This window comes from Manacus vitellinus, unplaced genomic scaffold (genome assembly GCF_001715985.3).
Source record: "Manacus vitellinus isolate BGI_N305 unplaced genomic scaffold, ASM171598v3 scaffold_5_pilon, whole genome shotgun sequence".
NCBI classification, from domain to species: domain Eukaryota; kingdom Metazoa; phylum Chordata; class Aves; order Passeriformes; family Pipridae; genus Manacus; species Manacus vitellinus.
Genome location: NW_021940682.1, coordinates 1126324 through 1142298, shown reverse-complemented (window position 1 = coordinate 1142298; position 15975 = coordinate 1126324). Strand labels below are relative to the sequence as shown.

Sequence of the window (15975 nt, the reverse complement as noted above, 5' to 3'; positions counted from 1 at the left end):
ATGGACTAATTAAATAAACTAATTAACTTCCTGAGTGTTTCTAAATTCAGAAGCTGAAATGTTCATATAGTTCTTTGATTATTTTGTTTTGGCTTTGTTTTTCTTTTTATACTCTTTGATCCCATATGTAATATCTCAAAAGTGACAGGTGCCCTAAGAAATTGTAGTAGAGAAGTGTGGAATTCAAAGCAAGAGTCTTACCAGTTTGCTAATTGCAGTGGAGGAGCACAGAAGTGTACCTGCAACTTAAGCTGCTCTGCTCAGTCATACTCAAAAAAAAAAAAAAGACAAGCATGCCCGATGCAGACAGAAGAGATGTGCAGGGGAAGGGATTTTTGAACCACATGGCTGACCAGGAGCAAAGTCCCCTAGCTGGGAGAAGCAACCAGGATGGAAAACTGCCTCAGCCTGAGAAGAAGCTCCGAGAGGCAATTTGTGTGCTGCTGGTGGAGCTGTGTGAGAGGTTCACGTTCTTTGGCATCGTGTGCAACATGATCCACTTCTGCACCGTCAAACTCGGCTACCGCAACTACCAGGCAGCCATGGCCAACATGTGCTTCGTGGGCACCTCCATGCTCACACCGGTGCTGGTGGGCTGGATTGCAGAGTGCCTCGTGGGCAGGATCAAGCTTGTGTGCATCTGCATGTTTCTACACTTCCTAGGTAGGTGACACCCCGGGAATATTCCGTGTTTTACCAGTTCTCTTGCGGAAATGCGTTCCCGAGCGTTGTGTTTGAAATCTAACCATTTCCTCCAGCCTTGTGGCCACCTTCTCTAACAGATAATTACTTAGTTCCTCCTCTACAAAATGCACTGCAGTATTTTTACCTTTGTGGTTTTGTGAGGCAGTGCTTTGAGCAAGACTAAGGGACATTTGTGTGTGTACCTTGTGTGTAGTTGGTGCACAAACCTGACTCCTCTAAGGTGGGTTAGCTATTCAGAACATGGATGCTCAACTCTTAAAATTGGTCCCTTTGACAAACATCTAAAGTTTTTATTGGTTTGCACTGTTTGACACCAATGCAAGGCTTTAGTCAGAGAGAGAGAGTGTGGAAACTGTTTCCCAGCTGTTGGTAGTAAGATTGTATGTGATTGTTGTGTTTGGACAAGAGGAAAAGTATTTAAGCACATACCAGCATAAACAAACTTTGCCTCAAGTACAGAGAGTGTATCCAAATACCTGCACCCAGGGCCTGCTTTCTGTTAGCACATTCCTGTGCTAATGAGCACCTTCCCTGTGTCTCATTTTTGAGATCTTTTATATAAAAGCACTGTTCAAATTAAGTGTGACTGTTCTGTAGCAATTAGTGTCTCTCACAGAGGGTGGTTACTCTGTCAACTTAAACCAAGTTGATAGAAATACTTCTTACTTGAACCAGTTACTGAGCATAAGCAAGTCTGATTTCTACAACAGCCATCCACGTTGTAATTTAGACCTGCAACAAAGCAAGTAAAAAATCAGAGCCACTCCTGAAATGTTCTTGAGCTGATTACAAACCCATTATGTAAGCAGTCTGCAAAAATGATTGTTTTGTGTCCCACTGTTTCTCCAATGGGATTCTGGTTTAAATGTCCTTCTACCACTTGTCTTTGCAGTGCATATCTTAAAGTAGAAGACCAATGACACAAATAGAATTTGAGGTATTTAGATATTATTTTAGACAGAACATTTTTTTGTTGGAGATAGATAATTAAACATTCCTGATGCATTAGAGTCTGATGAGCAGTCACAGTCTTAGTAGTGGCTAATGTTTGTGTTGTTGAGGCATTAATATATTTTAAGTTTAGAGTCCAATTACAACTTGAAAAATCTGTAGCTGATTAAGTTGGAAAGACTTGCTTTACAGACTAGAGGTGGCAAATGCAATTTATGGCAGTGCTTCTATGGGTAAAGTTTCTGAAAATGATGTGTTTTCCATGAAGGTGCAACAGAAAAAAAAAAAAAAGAAATTTCCACAAAATTTTTGAGAATTTATTTGTTAAATTTTGATTCCTATTACAATTCTGGGGTTTATAGTAAAAAAGACTGCACTCCACAGTGGGGTGTCTGGGGCTTTTTTTGGTTAATTGGTGGTTCAGCTGACAGAAGAACCTGAATCCTTACAAGCATTTCAGAGAAAGTTTAGTTTCTTGGAGGCCCATAGCGGTTTTGCCTTACTTTTTATAGCAAAATCCAGAAAGGTTCTGCCTCTCTACAGGATTATGACTGTCCCTCTTTGCACTTTTCTGTTGTGCATCTCTGATTTTTTTCCATCTGCTTTAAAAAAATATGTCTCTGATTTGTCTGATTCTAATTAATTCCAAACGACAATTTTCTTTCTGTTCCAGGCACAGCTCTATTACCTGTCGTGTCATTCCCCTTTGAAGACATTTACATCGACAGGCGACATGTTCTTCATACACTACCCAAAAGGGAGCAGAAAATAGTGTTCTACTTTGCACTACTCACAGCCAGCCTGGGAATAGGAGGCATAAGAGCTATAGTTTGCCCACTAAGTGCATACAACCTTGAGGACTGTGGACCAAAGGAACTTCTTTCATTTTTCAACTGGTTGGTAATTTAATGTTGGCTAAGTATCTGTTGGGAATGATAGAGCATTGCCTTGAAATGTAGATTCTGTGGGTGGTGGGTTTCATGCTTTGTTTTTAACCACAAAACTTGTAGATTTTGGAGGAGTTTCCAAGAGTTTTAGTTAAAACTTCTCCTAACTTTTTCCTTTTGCTAGTAGGTGATAGTCTATTTTAACCTCTCACAGAAATATGCTGTCAGAGTATTAAGGATCCAACAATATGCCCAAATGCTCAAAGATTTGACCATCCAGTTGCTGTTGGAACAACATATTCCACTTGGTTTTCTGCCTTTAGTATGGATACCCCTTTATATTTTCCCATTACTCCCTAACTAACAGTGACAAAATTCAATGATATATTTTTAGCCATGAGAGGCAGCAGTAGAGTCTGCTGGTTTGCTGGAAGTAGGGGTTGCTTGTAGTCTGTGACTGCTAAGCTCAGTGGTAGGGAGCTGCCACCTCGTTTCAGCTCTGTTGCTGGGAAGTTCTGGCATCAGATAAACCTCTTGACATTTGTGTTTTGGTTTGGTGTGGTGTTTGTTTTTTTTTTAATTCTTTAAGAAAAATTGATCTTAAGATGGTTCTTAAAATTCAGGGTGGTGGTTTTTTAGGTTTTTTTAAATATTAATTATTTCTTTCTCAGTGCATCAGGGAGATAATTTGTAGTGATTTGTTTGCCTTTCCTTACCATTTCTGTAGCCCTATACAGAGTGCTATATTTTCTGGTTAAACTGCCCAGTGAGGAAGTTGCAGTGAGAACCTCCAAATCCCTGCTTCAAGGCAGAGTTAAAAAAAAAAAAAAAAAGCCCTGAATTGCCCCCTTTTCTCTCCTTTACATGCATGGTTATTAAAATAAAAACTGAGCACATTTGCATATTAACAATGCAGTGCTGAAGAATCAGTGAAGATCTTAGTGAATCAGATCTCTCCTCCTTTGGGGATGGCTTTCTTGGCTATTCTTTTTTCCTCCAATTATGTTAATATCAAAGAGTTTTGAATTAAATCCAAACTTCAGTGAATAAGGTAGCTTTACCAAAGGTGGATGAGACTGTTTAGTTCCTGAGAGCAGATTCTGCCTCCTTGACCTGCCCATAGGAGAGAAGAGGAAAAAAAGTCCTTCCTTTTTACTCTATTCTGAGTTTTAATCCTTAATTAGCAACATCATTTTGATTAAATAAGGCTCTGGGGGATTAAAACTGGAGAGCAATCAGTTGTTCTGAAAGACAGCTCTGGAGAATTTATTGTACTGTGGTCTTAGCCATTCAGAATTGTGTTTAATCAAAGTGACATTTCTCAGTGTTGATTACAAAGGAGATATAATGCGAATAAAAAGTTCCTTGGGGGAATCCAAATGGGTCAGTTCTTGGAACTCTGGAAATATCAAGAAAGGCACATGTGCAATTAAAAAAAAAAATTTAATAATTTTTGCAGTGACACCCAAGGAGGTGCTCTTGGAGTGCAATCTCAAGTTCTAAAAAATGGAGGGTTCACTCTTAATCTCATTAAATGTCTCAGAATATAATCACTTTTCCTTGGTAAGCTGGTTTCTCTTGGTAGTTTCTTGTCTTTGGATTAAATTTTAAAATTATATGCAATGAGATGCTTGCATGCTCTTGCTAAGTTTCAATCTACGTTCTTAGCCAAGTTCTTTTTAAATAGTCAGAATTATTGAATTAAAGATTGGGTTAAAAGACCTTGTAATTGCCTGTTTTCTAATTCAATCCTTCAAAAAAATTGCTTTGCACATCCAGGGCCTTGTTCTAACCCCTAATATGTACTATGGCTCTGACCTTCTAAACAAACAGAATATACCAATGCTAAGTGAAGAAGGGCTAAGCCCCAAGAAGGGCTTGGATTCTGCTGGACTAAATTTCCCTGAGACCTTCTGCATTTCTAAGTGCTGTTTTTGCATCAGGAGATATACATTCTCTCCATGGGAGCAGGGAATGAGAGCAAAGAGTGCAATCTAGACTAGGGGTGAGAGTTAGCAGAGTTGTATCTTGTCTTACAGATTTGCTGTAAAAAAAAAAAGACAGAACATGGAACCAGTAATATTTTCCACCCTGCCTCATTCTTTTTCTTTCCGTATATTACAAATCAATTTCTGCCATTATCCTGAACACACTTTACTTTGACTTTTTAAAATGTTTTTCTATTTCTCTGGGATTTTTTTCCTCCACCTTGTTTCTGCAGAGAATTCTGTAGTGATAATGAAAAAATTGACATCCTCCTACAAAGCTCTAGTACAGAAAAGTATATAGATTGGATTCTAGTCTATGCATGGAATATCTGGGCCTGAATTTGGATAAATCAAAACTTAAATTTGTGAGAGCTAGGCAGGCTTACGAGATAAAAGCAAATAATATTTCAGGTGACGAGAAATTTTCTGCATCTTCAAAATTAATTGAGAAGGTCTGTTTTCATGTATTTCACTTGATCTCAGGTTGTTTCATTCAGCAATTTCATCTCAACTGTTACAATAAGTAAAAACTTTTTGAATTCTTCATAAACATAATACTTTTCAATACGAGTTGCTACTTCTTTAAAATTATCAAAATGAATGCAGTTCTGTAAAGTGTTATAAGAAGATTATTGGGTCTGTGTGGCTTGTCACAGTAGCATTTAGGTTTGTGTCTGGACTGCATTCTTGAAATGAGCCTCTCAAGTTGGCATTTGGCTCTCATTGTGAGGAGACCTCAGAGTGCTGAAGCTCCAGGAAGGAGCTGTTCCCTGCAAAGCTGTACATGATATTCAGTTTGGTGTATCTAACTAAACCCACTATGTCCTGGTGGGGTCTCTGAGACACTTTATGTAATGTCAGCCCAAATATTGCAGCATCAGGTAGCTGTGATATGAGAACTGGCCAGGTGTGTTGTCTGTTTGTCCATGTTCTGATCTGCTGCTGTCAGTGTGATATGAGCATGTCCCTAAATTCTGATCTGTGTATTGAGGGTAGTTTATCCCTCTTGTTTGCTGAACCCATTGGGGTTTTTTCCCTTCTCATTTTTGTGAGAGGACAGGAACTTTACGTTTTGGTCTCACAGTACAGTGGTGAAGAACAAAAGTGCTCTCCTGTACTCAGGGGTTTTCTTTGGATGCCTCCTGCTTCCAGTCAAACAATCTTAGAGCCAAGAAGAGTATCAGGACTTCAGGTAGCTCCAGCACACTTCTTTAGAGCATTTGGAAAAGAGCCACTGAAACTTTAAAAAATATCAGGAATTCATTCAAGAAGTCCACACAAGTTCTAACTGAACTTGTGTGTAACTGTATTTTTTTTAAAGCTTTAGTTGAACAGCAGTCAACATGGGTATGTACAAAATCTGTCCTACTACATCATCATGGAGTAATATAATTCCAAGGTGCCTTTTGTATTATGATTGAGAAGATAATTCTAGATTAATTAGGAGACATAAATACTCAAGTTCAAATAGCATACATGAGGCAGAAGTGCCACTGAACAAGAAAAAAAAAGCTTCGTTTCCTCAAGCAGTATGTATTAAGCTGTCTAATTATGTGTCAGTCTATATTTCACCTTTAAATGAAACCATTTTGCTAAGGTTCCAGCAAAGGTAAAGGAATCTCCTCTTGCAGCTTCTTGCCACACAAGACCGATACACATCTTGAGAGCTGACCTGGAACTTGAAAGTTTAGTCAAAATTTATATTCTTAACTTAAAATTTCAAAGGTTAAGTCTTCAAGCCGGAGTCAAATTTGAAGTAAAAATTGCTGAATTATCTTTTGCTGTCCTCCTAACTCCTTAAAGAATATTTATTGTGCTATTTTCGAGGGTTCCAAACTGCAGTAGGGCTATCACTAGTGGTATGCCATCTGCTTCCCAGAGTGTGTGATTTTCCTTTGAATATATTCTGTGATTAGGAAGGGCCCCAACACTTACTTGGGAAGCACCTCTACCGCCAAAGACAGTGTCAGAGAAAAATGTGATGGGGAACCTCCTTATTAAGATATTTTCAGAAGACAACAAAAGTTCAAGTTGAGCCTTGCAACTAAGGACTGATAAATCAAATTATAATATTTCTTAAATTTCCTAACATGTAATATTTTTTAACCAAAGGATGGTGGCATTAAGTCATTTCTCTCTTAAGCTTGAAGCATATGATTTGATGATACACAAAACTTATGCTGCCAGATATTAAATGTGTAAGTGTTAAATGTTGATGTATTTAATTAGCATCACCCACAAGAATATTTGCAGTACTAGACTTGATAATTTGTTCAGCTCTACTGCCTTAGTACACTTACTTTAATCTTACACCTCTTGGAGCTGAGACATTCAAGAGAAATTCTATTTTAATTGGTGTGTCAATGTGTTCATGGTACTGATGCTGTCCATACTTAACCATGCCTTTAATTTGATGTTTTAATCTTCTGTAGAAGCCTTATATTATTCAGCCTCTCTTCTCTCTCTTGTCTCTGTGTACTAGGTTTTATTGGCTGGTTAACTTAAATTCAGCAGTTGTCTTTGTCAGCATTTCTTACATCCAGCAGTCTGTGGCCAGGAACCTTGGTTTTCTTATCCCATTTGTGTCTGGGATTATGGCTATCATCACGATTCACATGATGAGGGGTGAAATGATTTACAAACCCAAAGCAGGTAAGAGGCAACTTAGGAAGTAACTCTAGAGATTATTTTCACAGAAGAAATCAACTTGCATATCTAAAAAGAGTTTTTGCATAACACTGCTCTGTTTGGTTGGAGATCCTCGGGTTTTAGCTCTACAAAAATATCTTTTTGTAAAAGAGAGAACATCCATTCCCTGTAAAAATAGACCTGGAGATTCTGGATAGGCTGTAAAAGTGGGAAGTGGTCTGTGGTAAACTTATGCATGTTTTCTGACGTGTCAAGGCAGTCATCAAAGAATTTGCCTGTGCAGGAAGAAGTACAATATCCACACTGCTGGTGGAACTGATTTTGTCACGTTTGGTTCAACCTGTGTTTTGGTCAGTTGAAGCAGAGTTTGTGCCTGTGCTAAGTGTGCTCTGTTGCTTCTCCTGAACTCACAGCTGGGCAGTCAAGCACAGTGGTTAGTCAGCTAAACAGGGTTATGCACTAGTGGCAAAGTAATTTTAAAATGCCTTTATCTTGCAGAACATCTGGTACTTACTGTTAGTTCAACATGCTTGCTTACACAGCCTCGAGTGGTTTCACTCATTTGAAAGTAACTAGAAATATTGAATAGCTTTAAATAGTTCCTGTGCAGACTGTGCAGATATTTTCATACAGAAGAAGTTCTTAGGCTTCTGAGACCTCACCAGTTGGTACCTGAGCTCTACAAAATCCTTTGATAGATTGGTCCCCCTCAATGGACCAAGCACAGAAATGTAAGAGGAACCAAGGTGGCTTGAAAAGGGCCATAAATGGCCAAACCTTCGTGTTCTTTTTTTTCAGTAGAACCCAGGGACTGAAAGCAAGTTATTACTTCAGTATTTCTGTTAAATATAATCAAAGAAAAAATATATTAGCAGTGAGTGAATGAATGCATAAATTAAGTGTTTGGTAATATTGTAGCAAGGACATCACTAGAGAGGTTTATTCTAAATAAATAGAGCCAAAGAAATGCATCCCCACCACAGTGCCCCCAAAACCTCATAATAATATGCAGCTGAGGTAAGCAGTGACTACCATCAAATTAACTACCTTGTTGTGGGGAGGCTGGGGCTCACTACAGTTTTACAACCTGAGAAGGTAAAAACATTTAGTATAGTCCTGAGCTGGACATTTAAATATGGACTAATTCTGTAATTTATCCTTTAACTAGTTTAATCCTACTAAGTGGAATAACATAAATTTGTAGATTATGTCTGTCTTGACCGTCAATCAAACTAGTAGAACATTTTTTTTCTTTGTATCAAGTGTTTTTCCCTATGGCTGTTGCTAGAATGATCACATATTTTCCAAGTCTTTGCAGAATGACAATCTCTACACTAATATCTGCAAAGTTTTTTATTTCCTTAGTGAAAATAAAAGATAATATACTTTGTATCATCCAACGAGGTGATGAAATTAGAAATTCTTCAGAACTGTAATTCAAATCTATAGGTGACCTTAAATGATTTTTATATTTACTGCCTTTTTTATCTTAAGGTAATTCTTCAAATGGATGTTGCATTCAGTTCTGTTTAGCTAGCAAGCATGGACTTTGTTTGCATTTCTTCTCACTGCTATAATTTTAAGGACTGGTAGGTGAAGGAGGACAAAAATGTCTACCATTTAGGGTGCAACATAGGCTTTTTATTGCAATTAAAAAGCACAGATATTTATAATTAGTTTAGAGTGAAAGAAAAAGAATATGAAAGCAAAGTATAAAGGAAAAAGTAAATAATTTTCTTGCAACTTAATATCTATACAGGTTGAAAACTTTAGAAATAAAAATATGGAGTGTATGATGTTTAGCTACGTAATGTGCACTGATATAAATATTTGTGCTTTTAAACATGTTTCCTACTAGCTGATCAGATTTGTAATCTGAAGAATTCAACACTATGGATTTATGTGGGGTTTACTTATTTTCTTTTAAAGAAGGGATGATGTACTTATTCTGACTATATCATTGGTAAAATCCTCTTGATAATAATTAGGTTTATGTATCATTGAAGTTGCTTTCTGCACTACAAATTTAAGCAGCTTTATCTTCCTAGTTTACTAGCTCTTATAATCTGCTGGAATTCTATGAAGAAAAACACAGCTAAATAATGTACTTGTCTGTTTTGTCTCATGCAAAATAACGTTTCCAAAGTAGTTGACTGAAATTAGGTAAAGGAGAGCCTCAGTTGATCCATTAGGAAAGACAGGGAAATATCAGGTTTTGTTGTTTATTTTAGTCTTTTTTCCCAGTGAGAGTGAGAAAGAAGAGCCTGCCCAACACCTCAGATTCCAAAAGAAAGGAGATGGCCATGACCATCTTCAGGACTGGGTCACGTGAACCAGGACACAGTTGTGTTGTTGCTTTGTTGAACTGTCTGCTGGTCTTGTCATGGGTTACCCTGTGCACCATCAAATCTGAGTGGGCTCAAACCCTGGCAGAGTAGTAATACCACATAACTGCTTCTTATTTAGTTTTTTGAACGTCCAACCTCTAGGGTAGGGCAAAAAAAATATCATCATTTTTCTGATCTGAAATATTTAATTACAAGCTCTGCCAATGAATTGAGCTGAAACCAAGTTTTCTGTTATCTCTCATTTACTTCTGAAAACTACCTCTGCTTTGAGAAGAGCCCTAAGTCCCATTTGTTTTCTGGTTAGCTTCTTAGTCAAGTCACTCTGGAAGTCTGCAGATTTTTTTACTTTTAGTCTTCAGGTTAGGTCTTAAAATAATCTAAGATCTTAAACATCACTTACAATGAGTGGTAAGAATAATTGCCTAGTACAGTCATACAGAACAATAAAAACTGTACCCACTCTCTGTGTTTGCAGGCTTTAATAAGCTATTTCAGACTTTATTCCATAGTGCCAACAGTCCTCAAATTGATACTAAAGAGCCAGAGAGTTTTAAATGTTAGTTTATCTAATAAGATGCCCTTACTTAGTACTCTAGAACAAGTGCTTCCAGTAAATGTTAATGGATATTTCTAGAAAATAATTTCCATATCAGAGATAGTAGGGAGATATTTTCCCTCTGCAATCTTCCTTCACCTTAATATTTGGAAAGAATTTAGTTATAGATACTCAACTTACTGTAGTGCTTCAGAACTCAGAAAAGTAGAGAAGTGCCATAACCCTTATTTGCATGGATGGCAATTTACCAAAGGTAAATTAGTCTGCATTCCCAAGCCTGATGCTAACAGTTTTGTCCTCATTTTACTTCTATTTCCTCTGACTTTGAGAACCAAGTTAGCAATTCCTGAACCTAGTGAGCAAGTTTTAATATGCCAAGTACTGAATTGGAAACTTTTCTGTCCCAGCATGCTACTTGGAAATCCTAAGATAATATTTCTGGCTTTGAAATTCATCTATGAGAATTCTCTCATCTCATCAACTGTTTCTTAAAATCCTTTTCCTTCCCACTTCACTACTGCCCTCCCAGTGCTGCTGGACTTCAGCTGATATGCAATATTACAGTACTGTCTTGAAATGAAAACGAACAACATGCAATAAATGGAAAGAAAAAGCAAAGGAAATTAATGCTTTACTTGCTCAATCTCAGCAACAAATTGTGGTGAGTTAAATAACTGGTAGCAAAGGGCAATCTTCTCTGTGGATGTTTGACAGGATTGCTTCTGCAACAATTAGGTTGTGAACCGAGTCCAAAAAAGAATGTTTTGAAACAAATCCAGGCTGTTATTACCTTTCTCCCACCCAAAAAAAACCCACAAAGGTGAATATATCAGGTTACATCTTCCCTTCCAAAGCGTTTTGTCTCGTCTCATTTCTGTTGGCAGCGAATAAAACCATACCAATGTCTGCTGTCTCTGACTGCTTGCAGAGAGTTCCCTGCTGACGACTTTTGGGGTGATTGGCAGTGCCCTGAGAACACGCTGCGTGCGGCACCGCTACCTCAGCGCGGGCGTGACAAACTGGCTGGATCATGCCAAGGAAAACCACGGTGGCCAGTACAGTGAGATTCAGGTGGAAAGCACCAAGTCCCTCACCAGACTCTTCCCATTGTTTACTTTCCAGATCCTGTACAGAACGTGCGTTATGCAGGTGGGTCACACGACTTTTAAACAGGAAAGCTGAAACGGGCTGTGACACGTGTTTGCTGCTATATCTCTAGGCATGTTTGTTCTAGTGGTTTTAATTACCTAAGAATAGTCCTTGCTGTAACCTCTAGTCTCATCAAATAATGAAAATTGACTTGGTCAAGACTCATTAAGGAGCTTGTGTGACTCCTTTGTCTGAACCTTTACTGGTTGAAACATCTTGTACTGGAGTCCTGTGCTCCACATGCTGTTGTGTTGCAGTTATCAACACAGACTCAGGCCCGGTATTCTTCTTGAAAAATGTAATTTTCCTGCTTATTAAATGTTCACTTACTTCTGGAGAGTGGCAGAAAACTTTATTTGCTGTTTTGGTTGCATATTTCTCCTACTGTTTTGACAGGCTTATGTGGCTGTTGTAGCTACAGTGGAAGTGGGTGGTTTTCCATTTGTGGAAAGAAGCAGTCCTTTCACAGCCCCTCTGTCAGGCTATCTGGTTCTTTTCGCTTTTGAGTGTGTGTGTATGTTATATAAATGTAAATGTGTCAAGAAGCCACTTAAGCTGACATGATTCCTTCGGATTCCTTTCTGTCTGGATGATCCTGGCTAAGCAGGAGTTCGAGGTAGCTTACCCTTTGGCAACTGGAATAACAGGTTTATGAGCTGGCTCGGAAATTCATTTTTGCCTATTGCTGTTAAAATGCTGCTTAAGGAAATTCGTACAAATATGTGGCATATACTGCTTCACTGACACTTCCTCTTGCCATCATCCCACGTTCCCATCCATCTGCTTTATTTTATCTCCTCTTCCCTCCTCAACACCCCCCTCTCCCCAAAGGCACAAAAAATCCCCAGCGAACAAAAAAAAACCCCTACCAAACCAGCAAACACATATATTTGACCAAGGTTATGCTTTAGTGACTAGATGAAAATTAAGCAAATATCATTGATGAAATTTATAACAATCTAGAAAATATAGAAGTATTTCCACTGCTGAAAGAATATATTTACTCCTTTAGCAGGATTTCCTGTAAGTTTAAGACTCTTTCTTAGAATAAGAGATAGATCAATATCTTTTTTTGAAGATTAGGAGCGTTTTCTTCATATTTTTAACAGCTTTCAGTGCCTGTGATTCATGTTGATGATATTTTAATTCCTATTAAGAAGTCAATTCTTATTTGCAGTAGGCATTGGAAAAAAAAGGAACCAACAAAATTTGGCTCAGTTCTAAACTTGCATAGTTCTGTTGCTATTTATTCTCCCTTTTCAATTTATATATTCTTTTGAAGGTGGAATGTAGGTTTTTTTCATATTTTTATTAAGATCTATCATTTAAGTAATTCCTTAGCACTGAACAAACTCCCAGTGAGCAGGGTCAACTATAACCATTGATAAGAAACCCTCCATGAGCTCAGTTACTAACCATACATTAATTTTCAGACTGCTACAAAGCAGTAATATTCTACCTGGGTTTGAAGTTAACAGTTATACTGAAAAGCTGTGCAGGATGCTGCAGGAATCCTGAACTGACTAAAAACAGAAACAGAGTAAAGAAACCAGTTCTACTTCAAGCTCTGTCATGACAGTACTCTGTGAATTGCTCAAATTGGAGTTTGCCTTCAGTAAAAGGCAGTGGATTATGGCTCCCTGCTGCACATGAAATTAGTTAATCAAGCTTCCTTAAAAAACAAACAAACAAGCAAACCCCCACCAGAACTGAAAAATCTGTTGGTAGAAGCCATCGGGGTTTTGATTTTATTCTTTTTTTTAATAAACTCAACAGATCTTCTGTAGAGCCTCACACAAGCAGGAGAAATTATCTGCTTTTGTAGTGAAAGAGTCTTACAAATCTACTTAACTGCATACCCTGGTGACTGCCATTGGTGGGCTCCTCATCTACCTCTTTTTGGGTTCAGTTTTCAGTTCCCAGGAGCAAAAGGAAGTCCTCTGTATAACTGCTATGGCTCTGAGTTGCATTAAGCTGGTTGTAAGGCTGTGGCAAAATTTTCATTCCTCATAGCTTTTAAAGCCATGTGCTGGCAAGAGTGTCTTGAGAAAAACTCTCACCTTGAGCACACAATCAGAAGTTCAAAATTTGGCTATTCTAGGATTAAATCCTCTGCATCTTGCTATTCTAAGATTCTGTTCTGTTAAACACTGTCTGGGCAAAGAGACTAAATTATTAGGCCATTTGGTGTATTGGCTAATAGCTCTAACTAGGGGTGGTCAAATAAATTCTCCAACTGTTGCTTTGAACTGTTAAACTCAGGAGAAAATGTTATAGAGGGACAATGTTACATTCTGGCAGAGAATGATATTGTCACTATCTGAAAGGCTTCCTTCATGAATGGTCATTCCTTTTGGCCAGCAGGTGTTTGATTTAATGTGACTTCTTCAGATGGAAAAATGTCTGAGAAATTTCCAAATATAGTAAAAATCTCAACCACAAAAGAGACCTGGTATACTAATGGAGTGGGGTTCTATCCTTCAATACAGATTCCTTCAGGATATTATCTCCAAACCATGAATTCCAACTTGCACTTCAGCGGATTTGTCTTCCCAATTGCAGCAATGAATGTGATAAGCATTGTGCCCCTACTGATTCTTGTTCCTGTGTTGGAATGCATTAACTCCTCATGTCTCTTTAGTTCCAAGGACACTGGACATTCTCCAACAATTTACATTGGTATGTATAAAATCCACGTGTTTATACAGTTTTACTTTGTTTTCTGCTTCTGAAAGAGAAATTTCAGTATGATGGATGATCCTATACAACTATTTCTGGCTATAGATATTAAGATGGACTTGTTTTGGGATGATGCTCAGAGGTAAATATGTTTCAAAGGAATTATTGAAAGTCCTGGAAACACATACTAGAAATCAAGAAAAAAAATGCATGGTTTTTGTGTAGGACAGAGGCAGATGCTTCTGACCAATAAAAAATTTTGAGGCACACAAAAAATAACTACAAGTCATCCTAGGATTGGAGAGAAGTGATATTAACTATTTTGTCTTGAGAATTACTCTGACTTGGTTATCTTCTATATGTTTGTTTATCCATTTTTGGAAAGTTAATTTACGTTGAAAGTCTCTTTTGGAAAAGAAAAAGTCCTTTAGTTAATTGCTCTCTGATACTGGATAAATGTGTGTTGCTCAAAATGGTGAGTTTGGATTTAAATAAGTAGGTTATGAAGAGAGGCTTTGTTTTTCTGCTATTTTTTACACTATAACTGCATTGTTGTTAGGACTGCAGCTCATAAGAGGGAAATTGTATTATCACTAGCACAGTTTCTTCCAGATTCTGCAGTTGTATCACAAGAGAAACAAAAGTATCTAGTCTAAGTGTGTATCTGCAATGGGTGTTTTTAGAACTGATGAGCAAAAGAAAACATGCAGACAACCATGCAAGACAAATGGGTGTGTATCACTAGGCTGCTGTTCCCACTGGAAAGGCTGAACATTTCACAGGTGGAAGGTTACTTGGAGAGGCACAGCTTTCCTCTCCAGTACTAGAATTTTCGTTAAAATACCTGGTATGGGATAATTGTTCAGGTGTTTAGCAATTTGATTATTAAAATCCTTAACTGAAACATGCCTAAAACAAAAAGGGATCTCCAAAGGTGAAGTGTTATCTCTCTTTCTCACAGTGGTAAAAAGAAGTCTTGCCTGTTGTGAGTCCCAGTGCTTCCAGCAGTAACTGTTGTAACCTCAGGGTTGGAGTTTGGCACTCATTTCAGAGCAATTCATGGTCTAGAAGCAATGGTCACTTTAGTAGGGGTTGGGCCTCCTTCTGTAGACACTGATGTGATTTTTTTTATTTTTATTTATTTGACTTTTAATTATCCCCAAACCTCTTATGTTCTACAGAACATAAGTGATTTGGAGGGATCCTCTGTGACCCTTTTTTGATGTCAGCTACACGTAGTACCACCAGAAAATCAGCTTCCATTCTTTATTCACTTAAAACTATTCCCTTTCATAGACACCCTCATTAAACTTCCTACATTTTTTATCTTCCAGTCTGCACCACAAATCTCAGATGAAAATATTTATAAACCACTATTTTCTCAGTGTGCTGCTATTAATTCAATGCCCCATGGCAGGCAGCACAGTGAGTACTGACACACACAGAGGTATTAATCTGACTAAATTAGCCTAATTAAGAGTGTTATTAAGTTTTATACAAACCAGAAGCATATAACACAGCAGGTTGCAATTACCCTAGTTTTAAAAATAACATCTGCATTAAAACACAAAAAGCACGTTCAGATAATCATTTTCTTTTAAACTATGGAAATTTCCAAGTTAGTATTAATGTTCTATCCTCTTATGTTGAACAGCAGTAGAATATATGCAGTGGTTTATTCTTAATAGCTTCATTTATTAAAATAGCCTCCTGTTAGAGGTGATAAATTACCTGAGGCATAAAAATACCTGTGAGTACAGGCAATGGCTTCACATATCCAAGTATATGACTGCACCTGCAAATATGGTGGACCTCTAAGTGCCAATATTTTTGCCAACAGTTAATTAAGTTCACAATTATTTTCAGGAACAAAATTGGAAGTATAAATAGGCAGTTGGTGTTAACCCAGCCTATAACTATATTTTAATTCAACTCTTGTAAGAGGAAGGAATTTCAGCAGTTTTCTGTAAATTCTCAGTATGTTAAGAATAACAGTTTTCAAGGATGAACCATACAGACAATGTTGAACTGAAATATCTGATTGTTCTCTATTAAGGGTCTAT

General features: G+C 37.6%; 1 protein-coding gene across 1 annotated transcript in view; it reads left to right on the top strand.

Moving 5' to 3' along the window:
* The first annotated feature begins 293 nt into the window (after nt 1-293).
* The window catches only part of SLC15A5 (solute carrier family 15 member 5), a 33286-nt gene continuing 17604 nt past the window's right edge, over nt 294-15975 (top strand). The window contains exons 1-5 of the mRNA XM_008934777.3: nt 294-663; nt 2330-2552; nt 7014-7183; nt 11013-11233; nt 13723-13912. Coding sequence (XP_008933025.3) covers nt 294-663; nt 2330-2552; nt 7014-7183; nt 11013-11233; nt 13723-13912 — 1174 coding nt within the window. The remainder of the gene's footprint in view (nt 664-2329; nt 2553-7013; nt 7184-11012; nt 11234-13722; nt 13913-15975) is intronic.